The 23743-nt window shown below is 47.2% G+C and overlaps 6 protein-coding genes and 1 pseudogene across 6 annotated transcripts; 4 read left to right on the forward strand and 3 right to left on the reverse strand.

The window, feature by feature from the left end:
• The first annotated feature begins 1437 nt into the window (after positions 1 to 1437).
• LOC119306951 (AAA-ATPase ASD, mitochondrial-like) lies at positions 1438 to 3230 on the forward strand. Its single transcript, XM_037583021.1, has one exon. The coding sequence runs from the start codon at positions 1486 to 1488 to the stop codon at positions 3058 to 3060; it is 1575 nt and encodes a 524-aa protein (XP_037438918.1). The 5' UTR covers positions 1438 to 1485; the 3' UTR covers positions 3061 to 3230.
• Positions 3231 to 4053: 823 nt separating this feature from the next.
• LOC119305638 lies at positions 4054 to 6296 on the forward strand (annotated as a pseudogene).
• Positions 6297 to 8255: 1959 nt separating this feature from the next.
• On the forward strand, positions 8256 to 9975 carry LOC119306952 (AAA-ATPase ASD, mitochondrial-like). Its single transcript, XM_037583022.1, has one exon. It carries the CDS (start codon positions 8294 to 8296, stop codon positions 9848 to 9850), a length of 1557 nt encoding a protein of 518 aa, XP_037438919.1. The 5' UTR covers positions 8256 to 8293; the 3' UTR covers positions 9851 to 9975.
• Positions 9941 to 12592, reverse strand: LOC119306953 (protein NUCLEAR FUSION DEFECTIVE 4-like). The gene is made up of 2 exons (XM_037583023.1): positions 12134 to 12592; positions 9941 to 11429 (listed from the first exon to the last, which is right to left on the reverse strand). Exons 1-2 carry the CDS (start codon positions 12293 to 12295, stop codon positions 10266 to 10268), a joined length of 1326 nt encoding a protein of 441 aa, XP_037438920.1. The 5' UTR covers positions 12296 to 12592; the 3' UTR covers positions 9941 to 10265.
• Positions 12593 to 16052: 3460 nt separating this feature from the next.
• On the reverse strand, positions 16053 to 16494 carry LOC119306900 (AAA-ATPase At3g28540-like). Its single transcript, XM_037582996.1, has one exon. The coding sequence runs from the start codon at positions 16386 to 16388 to the stop codon at positions 16053 to 16055; it is 336 nt and encodes a 111-aa protein (XP_037438893.1). The 5' UTR covers positions 16389 to 16494.
• Positions 16495 to 17292: 798 nt separating this feature from the next.
• LOC119304971 (puroindoline-B-like) lies at positions 17293 to 17927 on the reverse strand. The gene has a single exon (XM_037581631.1). It carries the CDS (start codon positions 17883 to 17885, stop codon positions 17391 to 17393), a length of 495 nt encoding a protein of 164 aa, XP_037437528.1. The 5' UTR covers positions 17886 to 17927; the 3' UTR covers positions 17293 to 17390.
• A 1436-nt stretch (positions 17928 to 19363) lies between these two features.
• On the forward strand, positions 19364 to 22341 carry LOC119306954 (beta-glucuronosyltransferase GlcAT14B-like). Its single transcript, XM_037583024.1, has 4 exons — positions 19364 to 19996; positions 20080 to 20155; positions 20260 to 20375; positions 21310 to 22341. The coding sequence occupies exons 1-4, from the start codon at positions 19432 to 19434 to the stop codon at positions 21828 to 21830; spliced, it is 1278 nt and encodes a 425-aa protein (XP_037438921.1). The 5' UTR covers positions 19364 to 19431; the 3' UTR covers positions 21831 to 22341.
• Positions 22342 to 23743: the final 1402 nt, after the last annotated feature.

Genomic DNA, 23743 nt, shown 5'->3' on the forward strand with positions numbered 1-23743 from the left:
TAGAGAAATTAACCCAAGCAATATGATGAAAACCTCATCTTTTTATCCTCGATGGCAACAATACAATACGTGCCTTGCTTCCCCTACTGTCACTGGGAAAGGACACCGTAAGATTGAACCCAAAGCTAAGCACTTCTCCCATTGCAAGAAAAACCAATCTAATTGGCTAAACCAAACCGATAGTTCGAAGAGAATTACAAAGATATCAAATCATGCATATAGGAATTCAGAGAAGATTCAAATAATATTCGTAGATAAGCTGATCATGAATCCACAATTCATCGGATCTCGGCAAACACATCACAAAAAAGGATTACATCGACTAGATCTCCAAGAGCATCGAGGTGAACATGGTATTGAGAATTAAAGAGAGAGAAGAAGCAATCTAGGTACTAGCTATGGACCCGTAAGTCTGTGGTAAACTACTCACGTTTCATCGGAAGGGCAATGGTGTTGATGTAGAAGCCCTCCGTGATCGAATCCCCCTCCAGCAGGATGCCGAAAAAAACCCGTAAATGGGATCTCACGGGTACAAAATGTTGCGGCAGCGAAAAAGTGTTTTTATAGATGCCCCTGTTTGGTTTGGGGATATATGAAAATATATAGACGAAAGGATTATGTCAGGAGGTGCACGAGGGGCTCCGTCCTTGTGGCCACCTCTCTGCCGCTGTCGTCCAGCGCAACTCCATGCCAACGCTATCTCTGCCTCAGTACACAACATCGGGTAGCCGGAGGTTGAGGTTGATGGCGTATTAAAGAGGGAAAAAAAGATACTTGCATGCTGTCTAGCAAAGATGACGTCTCGGTCTTGGTGCTGCGCCTTGCCTCCTCCTTCCTTTCCCGCAAAAATGAACCACTCCAAGTCCCCAATGCAAATTCAGTTAACTTACATATAACTATTGCAATAAATATTACTCCTCCCTCCATCACAAAATAATTGACTTAAGTTTATATTAACTTTGTACTGAAGTTAATACAAAGTGAAGTCACTTATTTTGGAAGTGACGGAGTACATGGACTCATGCATCCTCAGCAGTCAGCAAAACCATGTCGTCACCCATGCTTCGATTTGCCGACCACTGGCCGTGTCACCGGCCTGCCTCGTCTGTGTTCTATACTCGGCTGTCAGTCTCAGAGATGCAATCCATGAGCTAAAAATAGCGACGGAGTTGCCATCAACAATCGGAGCATCTTGGCATTTGGCCACAAAGTAGAGACTGCCTTGAGAGTTAAGTAACTCCGTTTCCTTGGACTGTTCCATCTACGCTCGCTCGCCGCTTCTTCTCGCCTCCGACAGCTCCTCCTCACCTGCTCCCACGCAGACGGCGACGATGATGACGACAACGACAACGACTACACGCTGCTCAGCTTCAACCTAAGCAGATCACCAGTTCACCACACGAATCATTGGCATTATATATATGTGTGCAGGTCGAGCTACAGCTTTCCATCGGGACAACACCAAGAGGACGTCCAGTTGCAGCAATGGCGGCAATCATGGTAGAGAGGTGGGCGGGGTTCGGGTCGGCTATGGCGACCGTCATCTTTCTCTGGTCCGTGGTGCAGAACTACGTACCTCCCACCTTCCGCCTCTACCTCACCGCCTGGGCCGCAAAGGTCGCCGCCTGCTTCAACCCCTACCTCCAAATCACCATCTCCGAGTATGGCGCCGAGCGCTTCCAGCGTAGCGACTTCTTCCTCGCCGTTGAGGCCTACCTCAGCGAGGCATGCGCCCGGCGCGCACGGAAGCTCAAGGCCGAGCTCGGCAAGGACAGCAAGAACCTCCAGGTCACCGTCGACGACCACGACGAGGTCACCGACGACTTCTCCGGCACGACCATCTGGTGGTACGCCTCCAAGCGGCAGTCCAAGGCCCAAGTCATCAGCTTCTACCCCGGCGAGGACGAGCGGCGCTTCTACAAGGTCGTCTTTCACAGGCGCCACCGCGACCTTGTCGTCGACTCCTACCTGCCCTTCGTGCTCGGCGAGGGTCGCGCCGTCACCGTCAAGAACCGCCAGCGCCGTCTCTTCACCAACAACGCCAGCCGCAACTGGAACCCCTACCGCAGCAAGAGCGTCTGGAGCCACGTCCCCTTCGAGCACCCCGCCACCTTCGACACGCTCGCCATGCACCCCGATGAGAAGGAGGCCATCGTTGACGACCTCATGGCATTCCAGGAGAGCAAGGACTACTATGCAAAGGTCGGCAAGGCGTGGAAGCGCGGGTACCTCCTTTATGGACCGCCAGGCACCGGCAAGTCCACCATGATCGCCGCCATGGCCAACTTCCTTGACTACGATGTCTACGATCTCGAGCTCACTGCTGTCAAGAACAACACCGAGCTGCGGAAGCTCTTCATCGAGACCACGGGCAAGTCCATCATCGTCATAGAGGACATCGACTGCTCGATTGACCTCACCGGAAAACGCCGCAAGGACAAGAAGGCCTCTGGAGACAAGGACTCCGACAGTGATGACAAACCCAAGCTACCGATGGATCCAGAGAAGGACGACGCCACCAAGGTGACGCTCTCGGGCCTCCTCAACTTCATCGACGGGCTATGGTCTGCTTGCGGGGGTGAGCGGATCATCATCTTCACCACCAACCACAAGGAGAAGCTCGATCCGGCGCTGATCCGTCGAGGAAGGATGGACAAGCACATCGAGATGTCATACTGCCGCTTCGAGGGCTTCAAGGTTCTAGCCAAGAACTACCTAGATGTCATTGAGCATGACCTATTTGGGGAAATTCAGCGGCTACTCGAGGAGACCGACATGTCGCCCGCCGATGTTGCAGAGAATCTGATGCCAATGTCGAAGAAGAAAAAGAGGGACCCTGATTTGTGTTTCTCAGGCCTCGTCGAGGCGCTCAAGCAGGCCAAGGAAGACGCGGCAGCAGCGGCGGCCAAGGCGAAGGCGGAAGAAGAGGCCAAGGAGGCTGAAGCAAAGAAAGTTAAGGAGAAAGAGGAGACGGAGGTGAAGAAAGCAAAGGAGGAAAACAAAGGGAAGGACAAAGCACCGGAGGAAGCCAATGAAGACATCAAAGAAGGTGACAAGTGAAGTGATACCAAGAAAGGAAGCAAAGGAAAAAAGAATGAGCTTGTTCACTAGTACAAAAAGAAAATGCAGTGTTTGGTCACAGAAAATATAAACTCTCAACCGAAATATTATGTGTTGTATCTCTCATTTGTAATATCTGCCCCCTTATATATATAAGCGCTATTCGTTCCCCTGCGTGAGAAATAGTTATTCTTCACCCATTTTCTATTTTGACTTCAATGCATCGTATTTTTACATTTCGTAAATTTTGCCTTATTTCATACATAAAAAAAGTAAGAAAATATATACTCGCCTCAAAAAATATTTTATGTTACGTAAAATAACGAATGTAAAAACATAGTGTAAAACGTACATAAAATGTGATTTTTCTGGTCTTATAACCTATACTTTTGTTTTTTATACCAAAGTTTATATATTAAACCAATATGCATGTAACTATTTATATTCTAAACATAATTTATTTAGAAAGCGATCATAAGATTACCTCGGGTGAAGAATAAATTATTGTGCATCCTGGATGATGAATATTAATACTATATATATATATATATATATTCGGTAAAACTATACAAAATGCTAACAAGACCCATCCGCTTTACCTACACCAAAATGCTAACAACTTTTTCTATCGGGAATTAAACCTAAACATGGCATAAGAAGCTTCTCTACCATTTCACCAACACAATATCGTCACTACGCATGACAGTGACACAGCATGCAACTAGCAATCGGAACTTACCCTGCTCCTTCCAGTTAATTGATTAAGCAACCCAAATTTGAATTTGCCTTTCCACCAAGTAATTAATTGATTAAGCAACTAAGTTCTGCATCTTTTCCATGCGTTGCATGAACTTACCCAGCCCTGATAGCTACTCTTCACCTGCTCCGACGGCAACAACGACCACCGGTCGCCCTCAAGTCAACTTAAGTAAATCACCAGCATTATATACACACACGAACAAGTGGCATCAAGAAGAAGAGAGCTTGCCGGCCATGGCAGCGATGGTGGAGAGGTGGGCGGGGTTGGGTGATGAGCATCATCTTCCTCGGGTCCGCTGGAGCCGTTTTATGAAGCTTTCCTTCGATACAAGCACTTCAAGCACGGTCTTTGGCAAAACTCACATTTGTTAGTCCACGCACGTGATCACCTTTGAGAAGACTTTACAAAGATCTCATATTGACATGGGCTAGTCGGTGATGCCAAAGCCAACCCACATCAACTTTAGCCATTAGGCAAGTCGCGGTCTTAGTGGGTCGTTCCGAAAAGTTCACCACATAGAGACCGTTCTCGACATGCCCAACAAAGGCTACTTTAAGAGTATTGCTCCACAAAAGGGCCACGGTGTCAAGATCAAAGAATGTTGCAAAGCCCATAATTGCAAGTTGCCGAATGAAAAGTAAATTGTATGCAAGAGACTCAACAAGTATGAGCTTCCCAATAGTTAAATCTTGAGAGATGACTACCTTGCCAAGTCCCAATACTTTAGAAGTTGAGGCATCACCAAATTAAAGATGGGTGGGCATAGATGGAATTGGATGCACATCCACCACCAAGTCCTTACTCCCGGTCATATGATTTGTTACTTCACTATCAAGCAACAATGACACTCCACCGGAAAAAAAAAACTCCTACAAAAGATCAATGCTTGGATTTAGGTACCCATTTTTGAATGGGTCATTTGATGTTAGCAACAAGGGTCTTAGGAACCCAAATAGACCATTCAATGTACTCATAGTAAGAACCAACGAATTTGGCATAAACATGCCCATCACTAGCACGGCATAAACGTCATCGTCAAGAACCGCCAGCGCCGCCTCTTCACAAACTGGGACGTGGATTTTTTTGAACATCTGCACCCGGGCCCAGCTATCCTGGCTGTCTTAAGATCCGTGCAACACAACTAACTTTCTATATGAAATTTTCTCTTTTTTGTTTCTTTCACGTAGAACATGTCTTGAACTTCAAACCTTTGCAGCGCGGCAAAACTTTCTTTTTAGAATCTAGGATAAATCTTTCAGAATTTTTTGTCAAACATAAATATACAAAATATGATTTTTTTTATCTAGAAAATCATAATTTGTATATTTATATTTGATAAAAAAAATCTGAAAGATTTATCCTAGATTCTAGATAGAAAACTTTGCCATGCTACAAACGTTTGAACTTCAAAACATGTTTTATGTGAGAGAAACAAAAAAAAGAAATACGTTTACATGAATCACGATGCGCAGAATGGATGGCTAGATAGGAAGGACCTGGGTGCAGGTGTTCTATTATATGCTTTCGTCACCAACTGTGGCGGTAAACGGAAGCGCTACCTTCGCAATAGCGTCTGGGACTATGTTAAGTTTATGCACCCGGCCACGTTCGACACGCTCGCCATGGATACCAACCAGAAGGAGGCCATCATCGACGACCTCATCGCATTCAAGGAGGGCAAGGAGTACTACACAAAGGTCGGCAAGGCATGGAAGCGGGGTACCTATTGTACGGCCCACCCGGCACTGGTAAGTCCACCATGATCGCCGCCATGGCCAATTTCCTTGATTACGACGTATATGACCTCGAGCTTACGTCGGTCAAGAACAAAACCGAGTTGAGAAAGCTCTTCATTGAGATGACAAGCAAGTCCATCATCGTCATCGAGGACATCAATTGCTCCATTGACCTCACTGGTAAGCGCCGCAAGGGCAAGAAGGCCTCAAGTAACAAGGACTCTGACAATGAATATGAAGCGGACCCGACGGAGCCACAGAAGGACGATGAAAGCAAGGTGACGCTCTCAGGCCTACTCAACTTCATCGACGGGCTATGGTCAGCAAGCGGCGGTGAGCAGATCATCATCTTCACCACCAACCACAAGGAGAAGCTGGACCCGGCGCTAATCCGGCGGGGTAGGATGGACAAGCACATCGAGATGTCCTACTGCCGCTTCAAGGGCTTCAAGGTGCTCGCCAAGAACTACCTAGACATCGTCGAGCATGTGTTGTTCGGCGAGATCCAGCAGCTTCTCGAAGAGACCGACATGTCACCGGCCGATGTGGCAGAGAACCTGATGCCCATGTCAAAGAAGAAAAAGAAGGACCCCAACATGAGCTTGGCAAGCCTTATCGCCGCGCTCAAACAGGCGAAGAAAGATGCTGCCACGGCTGCGGCAGCGGCAAAGGCCAAGGAGGAAGAGGAGGCAGAAGCAAAGAAATCCAAGGAGAAAGAGGAACCCAAGGAAGACAAATGAAAGGTAAAAAACATGACAGGAAGCCAGGTAGCCAACCAAGACATCAAACAAGTTTGCTTGTTCACTAGTGCTCGATTACAACAACAAAAAGGATGTATAGTGTTTGTTCAAATAAATTATGTATCACTCAGCTGGAATAAAATGGTTTTGCTTTCTCTTCTCAATGGTTAATTCACACGGGAAGTTACCTTCAAAAAGTTGCTATATCTGACACCACAATGCATAATTCTAATATGATACTGTTGCAAGTACACAGCGAACATTTTCCTCATTTCTCTACAAAAGACAGCATTCTGGCGTATATAACCTGCCTACAGAACTTGCTCGTCCCAACGAATAATACGAGCGGTACAAAGACAGCATTCTGGCGTATATTCTAACATGATCATGAAGGAGAGTGTGAAGCCAAAGAGAAAGGCAAATGGAGGCACAAAACAAAATATGTATCCCTCAACAAAGAATAATAATGATGATAATTCCTGTGTATGTATGGAATAGTACTACAATACGAAATGCCAACCTCTCACTCCCCTGTCTGAAACGTACTGGGCAAAGGTAATCCACGGGTTTTTTCCATGTGTGCATGTACTGTAGATTCTTCTCAGCTCTGACAGATCCTCCTCACCTGCTCCGACGACAATGAAGACGAATCTCCTCTATCCTCCTCTGGCGACAAAGAAGAACACGAACCTGCTCCGATGACGACAAACACAAAGTCGAACCTGCTCCAACGACGACGACAACAAAAACGAAGACGGAGACAAAGACCTAGGTCAACCTAAGTAAATCACTACACAACTCTAATCCGGCGGGGTAGGGTGGACAAGCACATTGATATGTTGTACTGCCGCTTCGAGGGTTTCATGGTACTCGCCAAGAACTACCTAGATGTTGTCGAGCATGTATTGTTCGTTGAGATCCGGCAGCTACTCGAAGAGACGGGCGTGTCATCGGCGACATGGCAGAGAACCTGATGCCCATGTCGAAGAAGAAAAAGAAGGACCCCAACATGTGCTCGGCAGGCCTCACCGAGGCGCTCAAACTGGCCATAAAGGATGTGGTTGCGAGTTGCCATTGCAGCAGCGGCAAAGGCGAAGGAGGAAGAGGAGGCAGAAGCAAAGAAAGCCAAGGAGAAAGAGGAAGCAGACACGAAGAAAGAAAAATGTAAGGATAAAACATTGGAGGAACCCACCCATCACTTAATTTCTTTTTCCCGATAAAGATGTGTCACTCAACTCAAATAAAATAATACTGGTTTTATCTCATTTGCTTATTCACACAGGAAGTGACCATTGTCATGTTACCATATAGAGATGGTACTACAATACCGCCAAATGCTAACATGATTTGTAAGAACAGAATGAAAACTGAGCGCCGTTTGCATATATACATTTCCTCATTTCTCTACAAAAGACAGCAATCTGGTGTATATAATATAACCCGCCTATAAAGCTTGCTCGTTCCGACGAACAATACGAGCGGTACGACGCATGCCAAGATCATGAAGGAGAGTGCAAAGCCAAGGAGAAAGGCAAAGGGAGGGACAAAACAAAATATGTATCTCTCAACAGGAATAATAATATTCCTATGTGCTGACTATGGAATGGTGCTACAATACGAAATGCTAACATGACCCTTTGGCTACACCCAACCTCTCACTCCCCTGTCTCAAACGTACTGGGCAAAGGGAATCCACAAGTTTTTTCCATGCGTGCATGGACTGTAGATTCTTCTCAGCTCTGACAGCTCCTCCTCACCTGCTCCGACGACGGCAAAGAAGAACACAAATCTGTTCCGATGACGACAAAAGGTAAAGTCGAACATGCTCCGACGACGACGACAAAAACGAAGACGGAGACGAAGACTCAGGTCAACCTAAGTAAATCACCCACAACTCTCCCGCATTATATATACACATATGCAGGCGCTTCCAGTGCAGATCGAGCTATAGCATTCCAACAAGAAAGCCTCAAGACACAACATCAAGAGGTCCAGCCATGGCGCCCATGGTGGAGTGGTTGCCATGGTTTGGATCGGCGGTGGCGAGCGCCATCTTCTTATGGTCCATGGTGCAGAACCACGTCCCGGACACCCTCCGTCTCTACCTCACCACCCGGGCAGCCAAGCTCGCCGCCTGCTTCAACCCTTACCACGAGATCACCATCTCCGAGTACGGCGCCAAGCGATTCCAGCGTAGCGAATTTTTCCTCGCTGTCGAGGCCTACCTGAGCGATGCCTGTGCTCACCATGCACGGAGGCTCAAGGCCGAGCTCGGCAAGGACAGCAAGAACCCCCAAATCACCGTCGACGACCACGAGGAGGTCACCGACGACTTCTCCGGAACCACACTCTGGTGGTATGCCTCCAAGCAGCAATCCAAGGCTAACGTCATCAGCATATACCCAGGCCGGGATGAGAAGCGATTCTACCGGGTCGTCTTTCATAGGCGACACCGTGAACTCGTTGTTGGCTCCTACCTACCATTTGTCCTCAGCAAGGTCCGTGCCGTCACCATCAACAACCGCCAACGCCGCCTCTTCACCAACAACGCCGGCGGTAGCTGGAACCCTCACCGGGCCAAGAGCGTTTGGAGCCACATCGCATTCGAGCACCCAGCGACGTTCGACACGCTTGCCATGGACCCCGATCAGAAGGAGGCCATCATCAACGACCTCATGGCCTTCCAGGAGGGCAAGGAGTATTATGCAAAAGTCGGCAAGGCATGGAAGCGTGGGTACCTCCTATACGGTCCTCCTGGCACGGGCAAGTCCACTATGATTGCCGCCATGGCCAATTTCCTCGACTACGACGTCTACGACCTCGAACTCACGGCCGTCAAGAACAACACCGAGCTGCGGAAGCTCTTCATCGAGACAACAGGCAAATCCATCATCGTCATAGAAGACATTGACTGCTCCGCAGACCTCACTGGAAAACGCCACAAGGACAAGAAGGCTTCTGGCGATAAGGAATCTGATGACGATGACAGACCCAAGCTACCAATGGAGCCAGAGAAGGACGATGACACCAAAGTGACGCTCTCTGGCCTGCTCAACTTCATCGACGGGCTGTGGTCGGCCTGCGGAGGTGAGCGGATTATCATCTTCACGACCAATCACAAGGAGAAGCTGGACCCTGCACTGATCCGGCGGGGCAGGATGGACAAGCACATCGAGATGTCCTACTGTCGTTTCGAGGGATTCAAGGTGCTCGCCAAGAACTACATGGACGTCGTCGAGCACGAGCTGTTCGGCGAGATCCAGCAGCTGCTCGAGGAGATCGACATGTCGCCTGCTGATGTGGCGGAGAACCTAATGCCCATGTCAAAGAAGAAGAAGAGGGACCCCGATGTGTGCTTGGCAGGCCTCATCAAGGTGCTCAAGCAGGCCAAGGAAGACGCGGCAGCGGCAAAGGCTAAGGAGGAAGAGGAGGCCAAGGAGGCTGAAGCGAAGAAAGCCAAGGATAAAAAGGAGGGGGAGGCCAAGAAAGACGAAGGGAAGGACAAAGCATTGGAGGAAGCCAATGGAGACCTCATCAAGCAAGGTGACAAGTGAAGTTACAGGAGTTGAGTGTTCCCTTACAAACACAAAAGGATGCAGTGTTTGTTCAAATAAAATATATATCACTCAACTGCAATAAAATAATTAAATAAATAAATAACATTGCTTTCTCTTCTCCAGGAAATGGGCATTATAATGTTGCTACATATTATGTTACAATACCAAATGATAACATGGTATTGATGTAAGAACACAAATATATATCACTCAGCTTCTTTTTTTTTTGATAAAGATGTGTCAATCAACTGAAATAAAATAATATTGGTTTATTTTCTCATTTGCTTACTCACACAGGAAGTGACCATTGTATTGTTACTATATAGAGAGAGTGCTACAATACCAAATGCTAACGTGATATTGCTGCAAGAACACAAGGGAAACTGAGAATCGTTTGCATATATACATTTCTTCATTTATCTACAAAAGAGAGCAGTCGGGCGTATATAACCCGCCTATAAAACTTCCTTGTTCTGACAAACAATACAAAAGCAACAGCAGACCCAAAGACGCAGACACATGCCATGATCATGAAGGAGAGCGCAAAGCAGTGCTTACCGGCGCAGGCAAGCTCACCTTGCGGTGACTCCTTGTCATAGATGAACCCGACCACGCGCACCGAGAGGATGTAAGAGCCAACAGGGCTCGCGACGGCCACCGTGTTGAATATGGTGCCGAAATGGTTTAGCCCGAAGATCTCTGAAGTTATGCTCGGCATCAAAGCCCACTGAGACCCGTAGCACAGTCCTACAAGGACGGAGCCGACGTAGAGCGACGCGTGGAAACCGGAGGAGATGATGGCATGGCCTACGCCCATGACCAGAAGCGTCGCGGCTATGAAGAAAGGCCTGCCGACTCCTCGCGACCGGAGGAAGTGATCAGAGACGTAGCCTGCGCCGAACCTCCCTGAGAAGTTCCAGATGATCCATAGCGACACCAGAGTGCTGGTCTCCCTGCTCGTGTAGCCAAGGGAGCCCCCGATCTGGCTGATGTTGTTCACGGTGGCCAGCCCCGACCCCATCCCGCAGGCCATCGCAACGAAGAGCAGCCAGAAGTCAAGTTTGCACATGGCCTGCACCACGTTCAGGTTCTCTGCTTTGTCCGACGACATGTCCTGACTGTTAGATCCCACGAGCGCCATGCTAGAGCTGGCGTTCTCCGAATCCTGCTGCGCAGTCTCCTCATGAAGAAGTAAACCAGTTTGTTCTTCCGGCGTTGGTTCTTCTTGCTGCTTCGGTTCCGTCCTCTGAGCCCTTACAACAATAGCTGCGGGAGACAGGATCAATAGAAGGAGTATCCCAAAGCAAACGCTCTGCCCGGCTGAACTTATCACGAATACTTGGTCGCAGATTATGACAACCATCAGGAACCCAGCAACAGTAACGGCCATGAGAGAGAAAGCATCGAGGAACTTCTTGTTGTACCGCTCATGAGCGCTGTGGACGTCGACAAAGTACATGAGCAGCAACGCGATGGCTGTGGGTAGTATTGCCAGCATAAGTATGAAACTGCCGGGATCAATACGGAGAGTCCGCTGTACTTGGACCAGTATCGCCCCACTCAAGCCTAGAAACCCCTGTTTGGAAATTAAACAGATGAATCGATGTCATTGGAAGGAGTAGGACATATCTATACTTGTTGTGTAAGAAGACAAATACTAAGTAGTTTGATTTGTTTTTGAGAAACAGAGTGCAGGCTGGGATTATTGAGCAAATTAAGTGTGTGCTATGTACGATCCACACAAGTTGACATCATCACGAATACAGCGCTAGGCGAAAACTCAAGACAACAACGCTGAAAGTTCGGGCAATTAAGACAAAAATGATACTCCACCAGCGAATGAACACTGCATTATTGCCTCTCTGATGTCTCTGGACCAGAAAACATTATAATGAGCTACACAATTGTACTTTTCTATAACCAGCGATGCTGCCTCCCTGGGAGCAAGCATGAATTCCTAGAATGGTTGTGCTGGATGATGAACTACTACAAGTCTTAACAAATCACATTATTCTAGAACTGTTTATCTGTAAGGCTGTGTTGCATCAAAATCACTTTCAGCATATATCTCTGTACTGGTGTGGTATAGCATGCCACCAAAACAGATTTCTCCACATAAAAATGGAACAAAACAAATACTGTTTTCGGTTTGTAGATTGGAGCAGACAAAGGCTGTTTTTGGATTGTTTTCTTGGAACTCACAGAGCAAATTACTGATGCAGAGCAACAGAGCAGAGACTGAATACTACTGTACAAGAAAACAGAGTAAGGGGATCGTACCTTCATGATGCCGATGACGGTGCCGCGGCGGTCGGGGAAGTTCTCTACGGCGGTGACGACATCGGCCGTGTTCATGAAGGTCTGCGCCTGCGCGGCGAGCAGCATGTAGAGGCAGACGAGCGGGAGCGGGGCGGGGACGACCCCGGCGACGGCGAGCCACATGGGGAGGTACCCGGCGGCGCAGAGCGCGGCGCCGGTGAGGAGGACGAGCCAGGGTCACCTCCGGCCCCCAGAGGGAGCCCACGCGGCGAGGATGCCGGAGAGGACCCCGACGTTGGCGCCGACGTCCTTGAAGAAGGCGACGGCGTCGAGCGCGGACTGGTCGTAGCCCTGCGACGCCTTGAGCGCCGGCGAGTAGACGCAGAAGCAGTAGCTGCCGCCCGCGAAGCACTGGATCAGCGCGCTCGCCGCCAGCGCCGACCACCGCGTCCGCGCGCGCGACGCCATCGCCATCCCCGCCGCCCCTGCCGGAACAGAAGAGGAAGAAAAGAATTGTCTTTTTTAGCTCGGTGGCTTCAAGGACCTCCCTTTATGCTGCCACGTAAGCTACGTGACACCCACTAGCCGCCGTGTGTCACTGACAGCGTGGGCCCGCTGAGAAGAAACCATCGCAAATGTGAGAAATGGAGAATGTTGTTTTTCTAGGAGAGAGGATGACTGTTTTTTAAAAAGAAATTAAAACAAATTCAATCTATTCATCAACTGTTAAGTTAAGGTAGTACAAATAACACTAGAACTAAAATTTACATCGAGGTTCGTACACCGCCTAGGACGACTACTAAAGCAAGCCGAAGGCACGCCGTAGTCATCTCCCCTCCCTCACCAAGCCGGACAAACCTTATCGTAGTAGATAGTCGGTAAGTTGTCGTGCTAAGGCCCTACAAGACCAGAGCACCAGAACAGCAACTTCTGTCGAAGAAAAGAAGTGTAGATCAGAAGGATTCAACCTGTAGACACACGACCATTGACGAACAAAGAACGAATTCACGTGGATCCACCGTAGACAATCGCCAACCGAATCCTGGATTCGCCGGAGATAAATCTTCACACGCCCTCCAACAATGCAAGAAGCGCCGCCGAAACGGGGACAAGGAGGGAAGAAACTTATTCCATCTGCAGAGGACCATCGTCACCTCGTCTTTCTGAGTAGAACACAAACACTAACAAAACTTAAAAAGATATTAGAAAACGAAGTCCTCACGTTGGTGAAGACCTGGATCCACCGTGTCTCGATGGCCCTAAGGCCACATAGGACCAGGCATGGACGGCTAACACCGACGGGAGGCACAAGCCAAGCAGTGTTTTTTTTTAATTTGAGCATGATTATCAAAAAATGAATTCTTAACAAGGATCCTAGCCAAGTTGTTGGGCATTTTCTTTTACATTGTAAATAATGCATCTGAATGTTGTCGTCATCTAGCTATGGTTTTGCTTTTGTCATGTGGACATGTGGTATTCAGATACACGCGCAAGTTCTCTTGTGAGTTTGGCTGCGTATTTGTACCAAGAAACATACATATATAGGATAATCTTTTTCATATATTATTATTTCAGCACTTTCATATATTATTATTTCAGCACTCTATTTATTGGCTACTCACTGTGGACCAAGAAACATATGTATAGGTGTGATCTTCTGCTAGCTACAATTTTACCAAAAAGGATGGATCAGAGCATCCCTAGCAGATTGTACAAAAGCTCGACGGCTCGTAAAACTCTGCCATTTTACGGGATTAAGTATTTTTCCGGCTAAAATATATCCATTAGATTTAGAATAAAAGCTTATAAAACATAAAAATAATAATGCTTCAAAGCATACTAACAAATAATCATGTAATATCAAAATAGCATAGCCAAAGAAAGCTTATCCCTATAAAATCATATAGTTAGGCCATGCTTCATTTTTATTACACAAAATACTCCCATCATGTACAACCTCGATGACGAGCCGAGCAATTGGTTTATACTTTTTAACGCGCTTCAACTTTTTCAACTCTTACGCAATATATGAGCGCAAGCCATGGACATAACACTATGGTGGTTTATGGTGGTTGTGAGGACAAAAAGGGAGAAGATAATCTCATATCAACTAGGCATATTAACGGGCTGTATGGAGATGTCCATTAATAAATATCAATGTGAGTGAGTAGGGATTAACATGCAACGGATGCACTATAGCTATAAAATATATGAAAGCTCAACAAAAGAAACTAAGTGGGTGTGCATCCAACTTGCTTGCTCACGAAGATCTAGGGCACTTTGAGGAAGCCCATCATTAGAATATACAAGCCAAGTTCTATAATGAAAAATTTCCACTAGTATATGAAAGTGACACCATATAAGACTCTCTATCATGAAGATCATGGTGCTATTTTGAAGCACAAGTGTGGAAAAAGAGATAGTAGCATTGTCCCTTCTCTCTTTTTCTCTCATTTTTTTCCTTTTTTTCTTTTTCTTTTTTTTCTTTAGCCTCTTTTTTTTCTTTTTGGCCTTTCTCAAATTTTTTCCTCTTTTCTCATTTTTTCTTTTTTTTTTCTTTTTGATGGGCTTCTTTGGCCTCTTTTATTTTTATAAAGTCCGAAGTCTCATCCCGACTTGTGGGGGAATCATAGTCTTCATCCTCCTTTCCTCACTAGGACAATGCTCTAATAATGAAAATCATCACACTTATATGGATTTACAACTCAAGAATTACAACCCGGTAGAAGCGCTTCTCATCCCGGCCGGGGTATATGCTGATGACATTGGCCTTGGATTGCTGCTTGGAGGCATACCACCAGAGTGTGGTTCCTGAGAAGTCGTCAGTGACCTCCTCGTGGTCGTCGACGGCGATTTGGGGGTTCTTGCTATCCTTGCCGAGCTCGGCCTTGAGCCTCCGTGCATGGTGAGCACAGACACCGCTCAGGTAGGCCTCGACAGCGAGGAAAAATTCGCTACGCTGGAATCGCTTGGCGCCGTACTCGGAGATGGTGATCTCGTGGTAAGGGTTGAAGTAGGCGGCAAGCTTGGCTGCCCGGGTGGTGAGGTAGAGACGGAGGGTGTCCGGGACGTGGTTCTGCACCATGGACCATAAGAGAAGATGGCGCTCGCCACCGCCGATCCAAACCATGGTAACCACTCCACCATGGGCGCCATGGCTGGACCTCTTGATGTTGTGTCTTGAGGCTTTCTTGTTGGAATGCTATAGCTCGATCTGCACTGGAAGCGCCTGCATATGTGTATATATAATGCGGGAGAGTTGTGGGTGATTTACTTAGGTTGACCTGAGTCTTCGTCTCCGTCTTCGTTTTTGTCGTCGTCGTCGGAGCATGTTCGAATTTGCCTTTGTCATCATCGGAACAGATTTGTGTTCTTCTTTGCCGTCGTCGGAACAGGTGAGGAGGAGCTGTCAGAGCTGAGAAGAATCTACGGTCCATGCACGCATGGAAAAAACCTGAGAAGACAGGGGAGTGAGAGGTTGGCATTTCGTATTGTAGTACTATTCCATACATACACAGGAATTATCATCATTATTATTCTTTGTTGAGGGATACATATTTTGTTTTGTGCCTCCATTTGCCTTTCTCCTTGTCTTCACACTCTCCTTCATGATCACGGCGGTACCTCTCGTATTGTTCATATAGGCGGGTTATATACGCCAGAATTTTCACTGTCTTTTGTAGAAAATGAGGAAAATGTTCACTGTGTACTTGCAATAGTAGTATCAGATAATGTTAGAATTATGCATTGTAGTGTCAGATATAGCAACTTTTTGAAGGTAACTTCCCGTGTGAATTAACCATTGAGAAGAGAAAGCAAAACCATTTTATTCCAGCTGAGTGATACATAATTTATTTGAACAAACACTATACATCATTTTTGTTGTTGTAAGCGAGCACTAGTGAGCAATCAAACTTGTTTGATGTCTTGGTTGGCTAATTCATTTGTCTTCCTTGGGTTCCTCTTTCTCCTTGGTTTTCTTTGCTTCTGCCTCCTCTTCCTCCTTCGCCTTTGCCGCTGCCGCAACCGTCACCGCGTCTTTCTTGGCCTGTTTGAGCGCCGCGATGAGGCCTGCCAAGCACATGTTTGGGTCCTTCTTTTTCTTCTTTGACATGGGCATCAGGTTCTCTGCCACGTCGGCCGGTGACATATCGGTCTCTTCGAGCAGCTGCCGGATCTCGCCGAACAACACATGCTCGGTCACGTCTAGGTAGTTCTTGGCGAGCACCTTGAAGCCCTCGAAGCGGCAGTAGGACATCTCGATGTGCTTGTCCATCCTACCCCGCCGGATTAGCGCCGGGTCCAGCTTCTCCTTGTGGTTGGTGGTGAAGATGATGATCCGCTCACCGCCGCTTGCCGACCATAGCCCGTCGATGAAGTTGAGTAGGCCTGAGAGTTCCAACATGTTAATATAAGTTATTGTCAAAAGTAACATGTTAATATAAGTTATTGTCAAAAGTAACATGTTCCAGCATGGATAGTCTAGCTAGGAGATCGAGCGACACCAGAACTAACCGAGACAAGGCGTTGGGCGGTCTTGCCATAGAATCGGCCCTTGGTTCGGCTTGGTCATTGGCCCTAGGTCCGGATGGTCCAAATTGAGACCAAGTGACCCGGACACATCCCCGATGTTGGTTCAGTGCCAAACCAAGCAACCCTAGACTTGGTCGGAGTAGTGCCCGAATGGTCTAACGGGTGCTCAGATCAGCATATGCATGCTCACACCTCCGAACGGTCCGGACAGCAAATTCGAAGCACTTTGACAAGAAGAAAACAATATGATTTATAGTCTTTTTTGCTTTGGTTTCTTTGGTGGATGGGAAGGCTATATGAGTGAAGAAATCACTTGAGCATGCACTTCACCAACCACGTCCCCTCTAAATAGTGGAGGATCCCTAAACTCATGAAATGTGAATAAAACCTATAAAATAACCTCTACCGAGGCACATTCTTGTGTTATTTTCACTTTTGAGGGTTCTTCGATTCTCGACAACCTTCACGGTTGAGACTAAAATCTGTTCACAATTACGCCCTAATTAGCCCATTTAATTTTCCGCCATCTATACCAAAACACAGAGGCCTATATGCACTTCCACACATTCCTTTTGTATTGGCACAATTAACATTATTTTCTTGATAGACACATGCATAATTAGATGTTTGTAAGAGAAACACATACATACATAAGGGAAACTATAGTATATATTATTCCATGGTCACATTTATTGGTCACATACAGTGGTATGTGATAGTTTATTGGTCACTAATGGAAGCTACATCACCAGTAATATCCGCTAGTGATGGGGATGTTGCAGTATTTTGGATCAATGTTGCACTTGGAGGGAAGGCTCTTCGCCGTCTGCACCGTTCTGGCTTTCAAACCTTGTTGAACGCCCTTGAAGCCACTTAGATCGCCTTGGATTGATGTCCAAATAGCCTTGCAGCGGCAACGCGGCGTCGTTTGTCTCAATTGCTGACAACACTGGTTTCGGACCTCCTCACAACTTCTCTTCCCCCAAGTCCGAGGAAAGATCCAAGAGAGCGGCATATCCTTCATCACACACCGATCCATAACATAATCACTACAAGAATCTAGCTTTGGATGCTCTTCCTCGCAATCCTCAAAACCACTCGCACTAGGCGCTATCGCAACCCATTCCCCAAAAACATCCGCGGTGGGAGCTTGCGTAGCTGGGCTGGGAACTTCCGCATATTGCGCAATAGCAGTGCTCACTACCAGAGCAAGGAAAGCTAGGAGGAAGAAGGTCTTCATGTTGCCAATGTTGTTTTGGTAGTGGCGAAGATGAAAGTTGAGGTGAGGCCACTATTTATAATGGATGATGTGACATGATATATGTCTACCATTCTGTGTTGCTTTTGAATGCTTACAAATTTAGTTGGATGACCAAAGTTACTTTGCAAGCACACATAATTTTAGCAAGTTGTTGAGATGATGTTTCGTGCACTGAATCTGCAATTTTCCTCGAAAGAGACCACGTGTAATGCTATTCCAAGGCTTCTTACTTTGTTTTTTTTGTGGAACTTAATTTGTAATTGTGCGGGTCTTTAAAGAAAGATCGAGACCATGTTGGTAGAGATTGTGTTATACAAGGTAATAGAACATGATAAGTAATACATCTAGATGCCATCTTCCACTAACTTTCTTAGTTTTGTCATGTATTAGCCATTGTGTGGTAATTATATAGATGCCATTTTTCATAAAGTATCTACTCTTTTGTGGAAACATACAATGAGTAATGATGTGTGACACTTCCATGTCCTGCTTTTGGTATTGTATTGCTATAAAAAACATATGGTTAAGTGTTTTATACTTTACTCTTTCATGGACGCTAACTTGTGGACTTCCGTAGGTTGTTTCATAGGAATCCACCCAAAATTTGTTAGAACATGTGTCTTATGTGTTAGTAGTACACGATAAACAATGACTCACCAAGATGTCGTCCTCTTCTACTCGTGGTTTCGCTTTGTGATGCATACGAGACCACGTGGCTCACGAATAACATTTGTTATGATTTTTCATTGTTTTGTGGAACTGCATTTGTAGCAAGTTATTAGGACGGATGCAACCGGTTTGTATATATTTGATAAAGAAATGAAAACATTGTGCACCAAGGACTAAACCCAACCCACGTGTTATAGATAAATATGTTAGTTTCACTGAATTCATACTAAGTCATGTTTTAGACATTAACAAGGAAAATCTACCATCACAACAAATAAAAATTGGTGGTATACCCAAAATGTTAGATTCAAGGTTAAGTGTTGATGCGAACTAACCTATGATTGGATGTCTAGGAAGACAGTGATATCCCCAGCCCATCAGGGTTCAAGTCCTAAACTTGAGCTGGCGCTCACATATTTCTAGATATATTTCAAACCTCCGGCGATGTGCGTTCAGTGAGAGGAGACGTCCCCTGTCGACTATGAAGGCGTCTGTGGCGACTTTATCAATCTCAAGATGATGTGTCGGCTGAGTCTCTCGGAGGTGCTCGTAAGGGGTAGGGTGTGCGTGTGTGCGTTTATAGGGATGAGCGTATGCGTGTAGGTATAAGTGTCTATGTTTGTATTGTGTTTATTTTTTTTAATCTTGGTTAAGCCAAGGGAAAAGCAGAACATGCTCACAAAAAACTCAAATTTGATAATTGAAGTGTTTGTATAAACCTGGTTTTATATCACAGTAGATTATTAAACCCGGTTTTAGTGGTTACCGCCGTTCACCTGTCTTTACCGGCCAAAAAACCCGGCCTTTTTCCCCCTGCCAAAGCCGGCACTGCGGCTGCCCCCTCCCGCCGCCGCCGATGAAGCCCATCGTCGTCCACGCCGCCGCCGTGGACCGCCGGTGGCTGCTCCCTCTGGCCGTCGGCTCCGCGCTGTCGCTCTTCCTCCTCGTCCTCCTCACCACCGTCCCGCTCCCCTTCTTCCCCTCCTCCTCGCCCTCCCCGGCGCTCTTCGTGGAGCACAAGCTCGCCCCGACCCCGCCGGCCTCCCGCGCCGCCGGATCCCTCCCCCGCATCGCCTACGTCATCTCCGGATCCGCCAGGGACGCCGCCGCGCTCCGCCGCGTCCTCCTCGCGCTCTACCACCCCAGGAACCTCTACGTGCTGCACCTAGATGCCGAGGCGCCCGAGTCCGACCGCCGGGGCCTCGCCGCCGGCCTCGCGGCGCACCCCGTCATAGCCGCCGCCGGCAACGTCCGCGTCGTCGAGCGGGCCAACCTCGTCACCTACCGCGGGCCCACCATGGTCGCCAGCACCCTGCACGCCGCCGCGGCCCTCCTCTGGGGCCACTCCGGCGCCGGCGGGTCCGACTGGGACTGGTTCATCAACCTCTCCGCCTCCGACTACCCGCTCGTCACGCAGGACGGTAAAGGCCCGCTCCACCGCTCCCGATCCGTCCGTCACAGTGCCATAGCGCACCATTTGACCTTGTGAGCTTGCTTGCTGCAGATCTGATCCATGTCTTCTCCAAGCTGCCGCGTGATCTCAACTTCATCGACCACACCAGCAACATCGGATGGAAGGAGTAGGTGTCTCCCTTCCTTAGAGCTACCCGGATTGCTTGCACACCGTGGCTGGATAGTGAAATTAATGCGCTTCTTGTTGGTTTGTGAATCTGTATGCGTGCAGGTTTCAGAGGGCGAAGCCGGTCATCATCGACCCGGGGCTCTACATGAAGAAGAAGGCGGACGTGTTCTGGATACCACAGCGCCGGAGCGTGCCAACAGCCTTCAAGCTATTCACTGGTAATTACTAATACATTATATTGCTTCGAGTTGTTGATCCATTGGACTGTTCTTGGTTGGTAACCCAATTATTTACATATACTAGCTCCAGCATAGAAATGCTGTATACTAGGATTTTCCATGCATTTGATTGTTCACTGTGCATACTAGGCTCCTGCAAATTCTTGTTTTGCCAATGGAAGGAATTTCTCTACCAATTAAAGGAATTTGCTGTACTAGAAGAGTTTATTATTAGTGAATCTGAGTGTTCAGGGTTTAAAACTGATATATGCTGATTGATGTGTGTTTGATCATGCAAGTTGTGGAGACCAGACCACCAACTGAAATTGATTTGTTACCATAATAAGATCTTCAAAGTGTTCCTAAGATGTCATGCAGAACCCTGCGTAATAAATGTGATGCTTTTCTAGCTTAATTGCCGGTTTTCGTTCTTTTGCTGAAAACTAACATAGCATAAATGAGGAAACTCCCTGTGTTCAGATTTGCCTTTCCTGTATGACAATAATTCCAATCCTATTGAATGTAACCTTTATTTTCAGTTTCAGTTTCAGTTACTTTTTTGTGCTAGTAAACTTCACCTGTTATAAATGCTCTTATTACCAGCCCCAGAAATTTCATCTTTCTGCCTCTTTCTAGAGTCTACACCAAGATCAGCTGGTCGAAGTTTCTCAAGTAGTAGTTCTCTGGCCTGATATGCACCCTCCATGTTTTAATATCTGAACTAGATAGGTAGCTGTAAGATTCAGAGCCCGCCTTTCCACTTTCCAGTGAAGGTCAAGGCATAAGATTCCTAACTCGCAAGCAAAACATTAGCATGATTTGGCCAACTAGCAAAGAAATCTTGTGTTTCAAGAGCTTTTATGGAGTGACCAAGTTTCTTACTTTGGGCCTTTTTGAGGAACTAATCTTGCTCTTAAATCTGAGATGTTTGCAGGTTCAGCGTGGATGGCGCTGTCCAGGTCGCTGGTCGAGTACAGCATATGGGGCTGGGACAACCTGCCCCGCACCGTCCTCATGTACTACTCCAACTTCATCTCCTCCCCGGAGGGCTACTTCCACACCGTGGTCTGCAACGCGGAGGAGTTCAAGAACACGACGGTGAACCACGACCTGCACTACATCTCGTGGGACAACCCCCCGAAGCAGCACCCGCACTACCTCACGATGGACGACCTGGACCGGATGATCGCCAGCGACGCGCCCTTCGCCCGCAAGTTCCACGCGGACGAGCCCGTGCTGGACCGGATCGACGCGGAGCTCCTGTCCCGCCGCGCCGGCCCGGACGCGCCCACCCCCGGAGGCTGGTGCGCGGGGACAGGGGACAACGGGAGCGACCCCTGCTCGGTCGTCGGGAACACAAGCTTCCTTCAGCCTGGCCGCGGGGCCGTGCGGCTCCAGCGGCTCGTCACGTCGCTCCTGTCGGAGGAGAAGTTCCACCCGCGGCAGTGCAAGTGATGGCATGCTTCTTCTGATGCCAGAGCTGCTTGCGGTGTTATGATGCATGGTTCTCCTGCCGGCGATGTCCGCACGGTTGATGTGACCGCCCGCGGCTCGCCATTTTGTCGGCTAGGTAGCAGACCATGCCATGTATGATGATGTTGTACGATTAGACCACGTAGCGTCAGTAGAGCTTGTTGTTGTATCACCCACTTGTAAGACCAGTAAAGACCACAAGATGATGTATCATCGACTCGACGGTATGAACCTGAAGACGGCACGTTGAAAGCATCTTGTAAAGGCTTCTGATGTTTCTGAAGTTTGGGCATCTCTGTTGCCTGTTGGTGGAAAACAGAGAAAGGGTTACTTGTTGCTGCCTGAGCAAGAGCCATCCTGAAGGACCCATTTCTGTTACTAGGAGAATGGGTCATGTGGAGCATGCAGAAATGTATTTTTCTGTTGGAGAAACATGCTTGTAGCCAAATAAATATTTCCATTTGAGACAGAAAAGGCTGATGATTGTGTTCTACCAGTAGCAATTCCTGTTATTGTTCTCCTCAGACCATGTGCCATGTGCTTGCAAACATATCATACTGCTGTGTTCTACTTGCTGGCTGCTGGCTTTGATTTTTCAAGACGTGGATGTTTCTTGGAAACAATTTGACAAGAAATGAACATGTCTTTGTGTTACCAGCCTGCTCCTTTTTCTTTACAGCTAGCTAGTGCTGGACAAGCTACTCCCTTTGTTCACTTTTGTAAGTCGTTGAAGACATTTCAGACAACGTGCAAAGCAACTCAATTTCAATTGTCTGAAATGACTTATAAAAATGCGGTAATGATAACTCCCGAACGTTCGGGAGTTAAGCATGGCAACCCAAACGCTTTTAGATGGTAACTTTAGCTTGCGTGAGATTAGGAAAACATGACAATTTTCTGATGAAGAAACGAAAAAGGCTAAAGTTGCCATCCCCTATCAACTAAATTTGCCATGTCAAAACGTTCGGGACGAACTGCTCAAACCCCGAACGCTCGGGAGTTATTGGATTTGTAAAAGTGAACGGAGGGAGTATGTAGGATGGTCGTCCAAGGAAGGAAGCAGCTAGTAATCAACGCCGAAATCATGGTCAAATGGACGGCCAGGATGTCATCATCATGTGATACTTGCCGTTACGGTTTCCAAAACGGCGACATAGTATAGATCACCAAACCCCGTCTGCCTGCCTTGTTTCCTCCCTTTGTTTTGGCGAGCTCCACCTTTTCTTCTTCTCCTTTTTTTTTGGCAAACTTTTTCTCCCTCTGGTGGTGTTGGTGGCCGTCGTGGCCCGTTGATCCATGGATGGTGCAGCACGGGGAGGTTGGCGATGATCTATGACGCGATGGTGGCGCGGGGGACGATGGTGGTGGCGGAGCACACAACATACACGGGCAACTTCTAGGACATTGCGGCGCATTGCCTGCACAAGCTCCCCGCCGGCATGAGCCGCTTCACCTACACCTACGTCGGGAGCTCATATATCGCCCCGAGTATCTTCCAAATGCCTACCGCCATGCACCCCCCCCCCTCCCGCGCACGGCCTTTTGGGCCAGCCCATGCGCAGAGCGGGACAACCCCTATTTTTTGTTTTTTCCTATTTCTTTTTTTTTGGTTTCGTTTTTTCTTCTTTAGAATAAATCAGGAATTTTCAAAAAATGATACAATTTTTTTCAACAAATGTGATTTACAAAGATTATTTGAGAAACCATAAAATGTTCATGAATTAATAAATGCTTGAGAAATCATCAAATATTCACGGATTCAAGAAATGATCATGATTTTGCAAAATATTCAGAAAAACAAAAAACAATCATGATTTTGAAAAATTGTTTGCGTATTAAAAAAATATTCATGAATTTCAAAAGGTTGCGCATGAAGTAAAAAAATGTTCAAAACA

The sequence above is a fragment of the Triticum dicoccoides genome, chromosome 5B (assembly GCF_002162155.2).
Source record: "Triticum dicoccoides isolate Atlit2015 ecotype Zavitan chromosome 5B, WEW_v2.0, whole genome shotgun sequence".
Lineage (NCBI taxonomy): Eukaryota > Viridiplantae > Streptophyta > Magnoliopsida > Poales > Poaceae > Triticum > Triticum dicoccoides.

What these genes read in the sequence shown, in the direction of transcription:
- LOC119306954 (XM_037583024.1), top strand. Translation starts at nt 19,432, where the DNA reads ATGAAGCCCATCGTCGTCCACGCCGCCGCCGTGGACCGCCGGTGGCTG. An exon ending in CCCGCTCGTCACGCAGGACG is followed by an intron (nt 19,997 to 20,079) that starts GTAAAGGCCCGC and finishes TGCTTGCTGCAG; the next exon opens with ATCTGATCCATGTCTTCTCC. An exon ending in AGCAACATCGGATGGAAGGA is followed by an intron (nt 20,156 to 20,259) that starts GTAGGTGTCTCC and finishes GTATGCGTGCAG; the next exon opens with GTTTCAGAGGGCGAAGCCGG.
- LOC119306952 (XM_037583022.1), top strand. Translation starts at nt 8,294, where the DNA reads ATGGCGCCCATGGTGGAGTGGTTGCCATGGTTTGGATCGGCGGTGGCG.
- LOC119306900 (XM_037582996.1), bottom strand. Translation starts at nt 16,388, where the DNA reads ATGGACAAGCACATCGAGATGTCCTACTGCCGCTTCGAGGGCTTCAAG.
- LOC119304971 (XM_037581631.1), bottom strand. Translation starts at nt 17,885, where the DNA reads ATGAAGACCTTCTTCCTCCTAGCTTTCCTTGCTCTGGTAGTGAGCACT.
- LOC119306953 (XM_037583023.1), bottom strand. Translation starts at nt 12,295, where the DNA reads ATGTGGCTCGCCGTCGCCGGGGTCGTCCCCGCCCCGCTCCCGCTCGTC. An exon ending in CCGTCATCGGCATCATGAAG is followed by an intron (nt 11,430 to 12,133) that starts GTACGATCCCCT and finishes ATTTCCAAACAG; the next exon opens with GGGTTTCTAGGCTTGAGTGG.
- LOC119306951 (XM_037583021.1), top strand. Translation starts at nt 1,486, where the DNA reads ATGGCGGCAATCATGGTAGAGAGGTGGGCGGGGTTCGGGTCGGCTATG.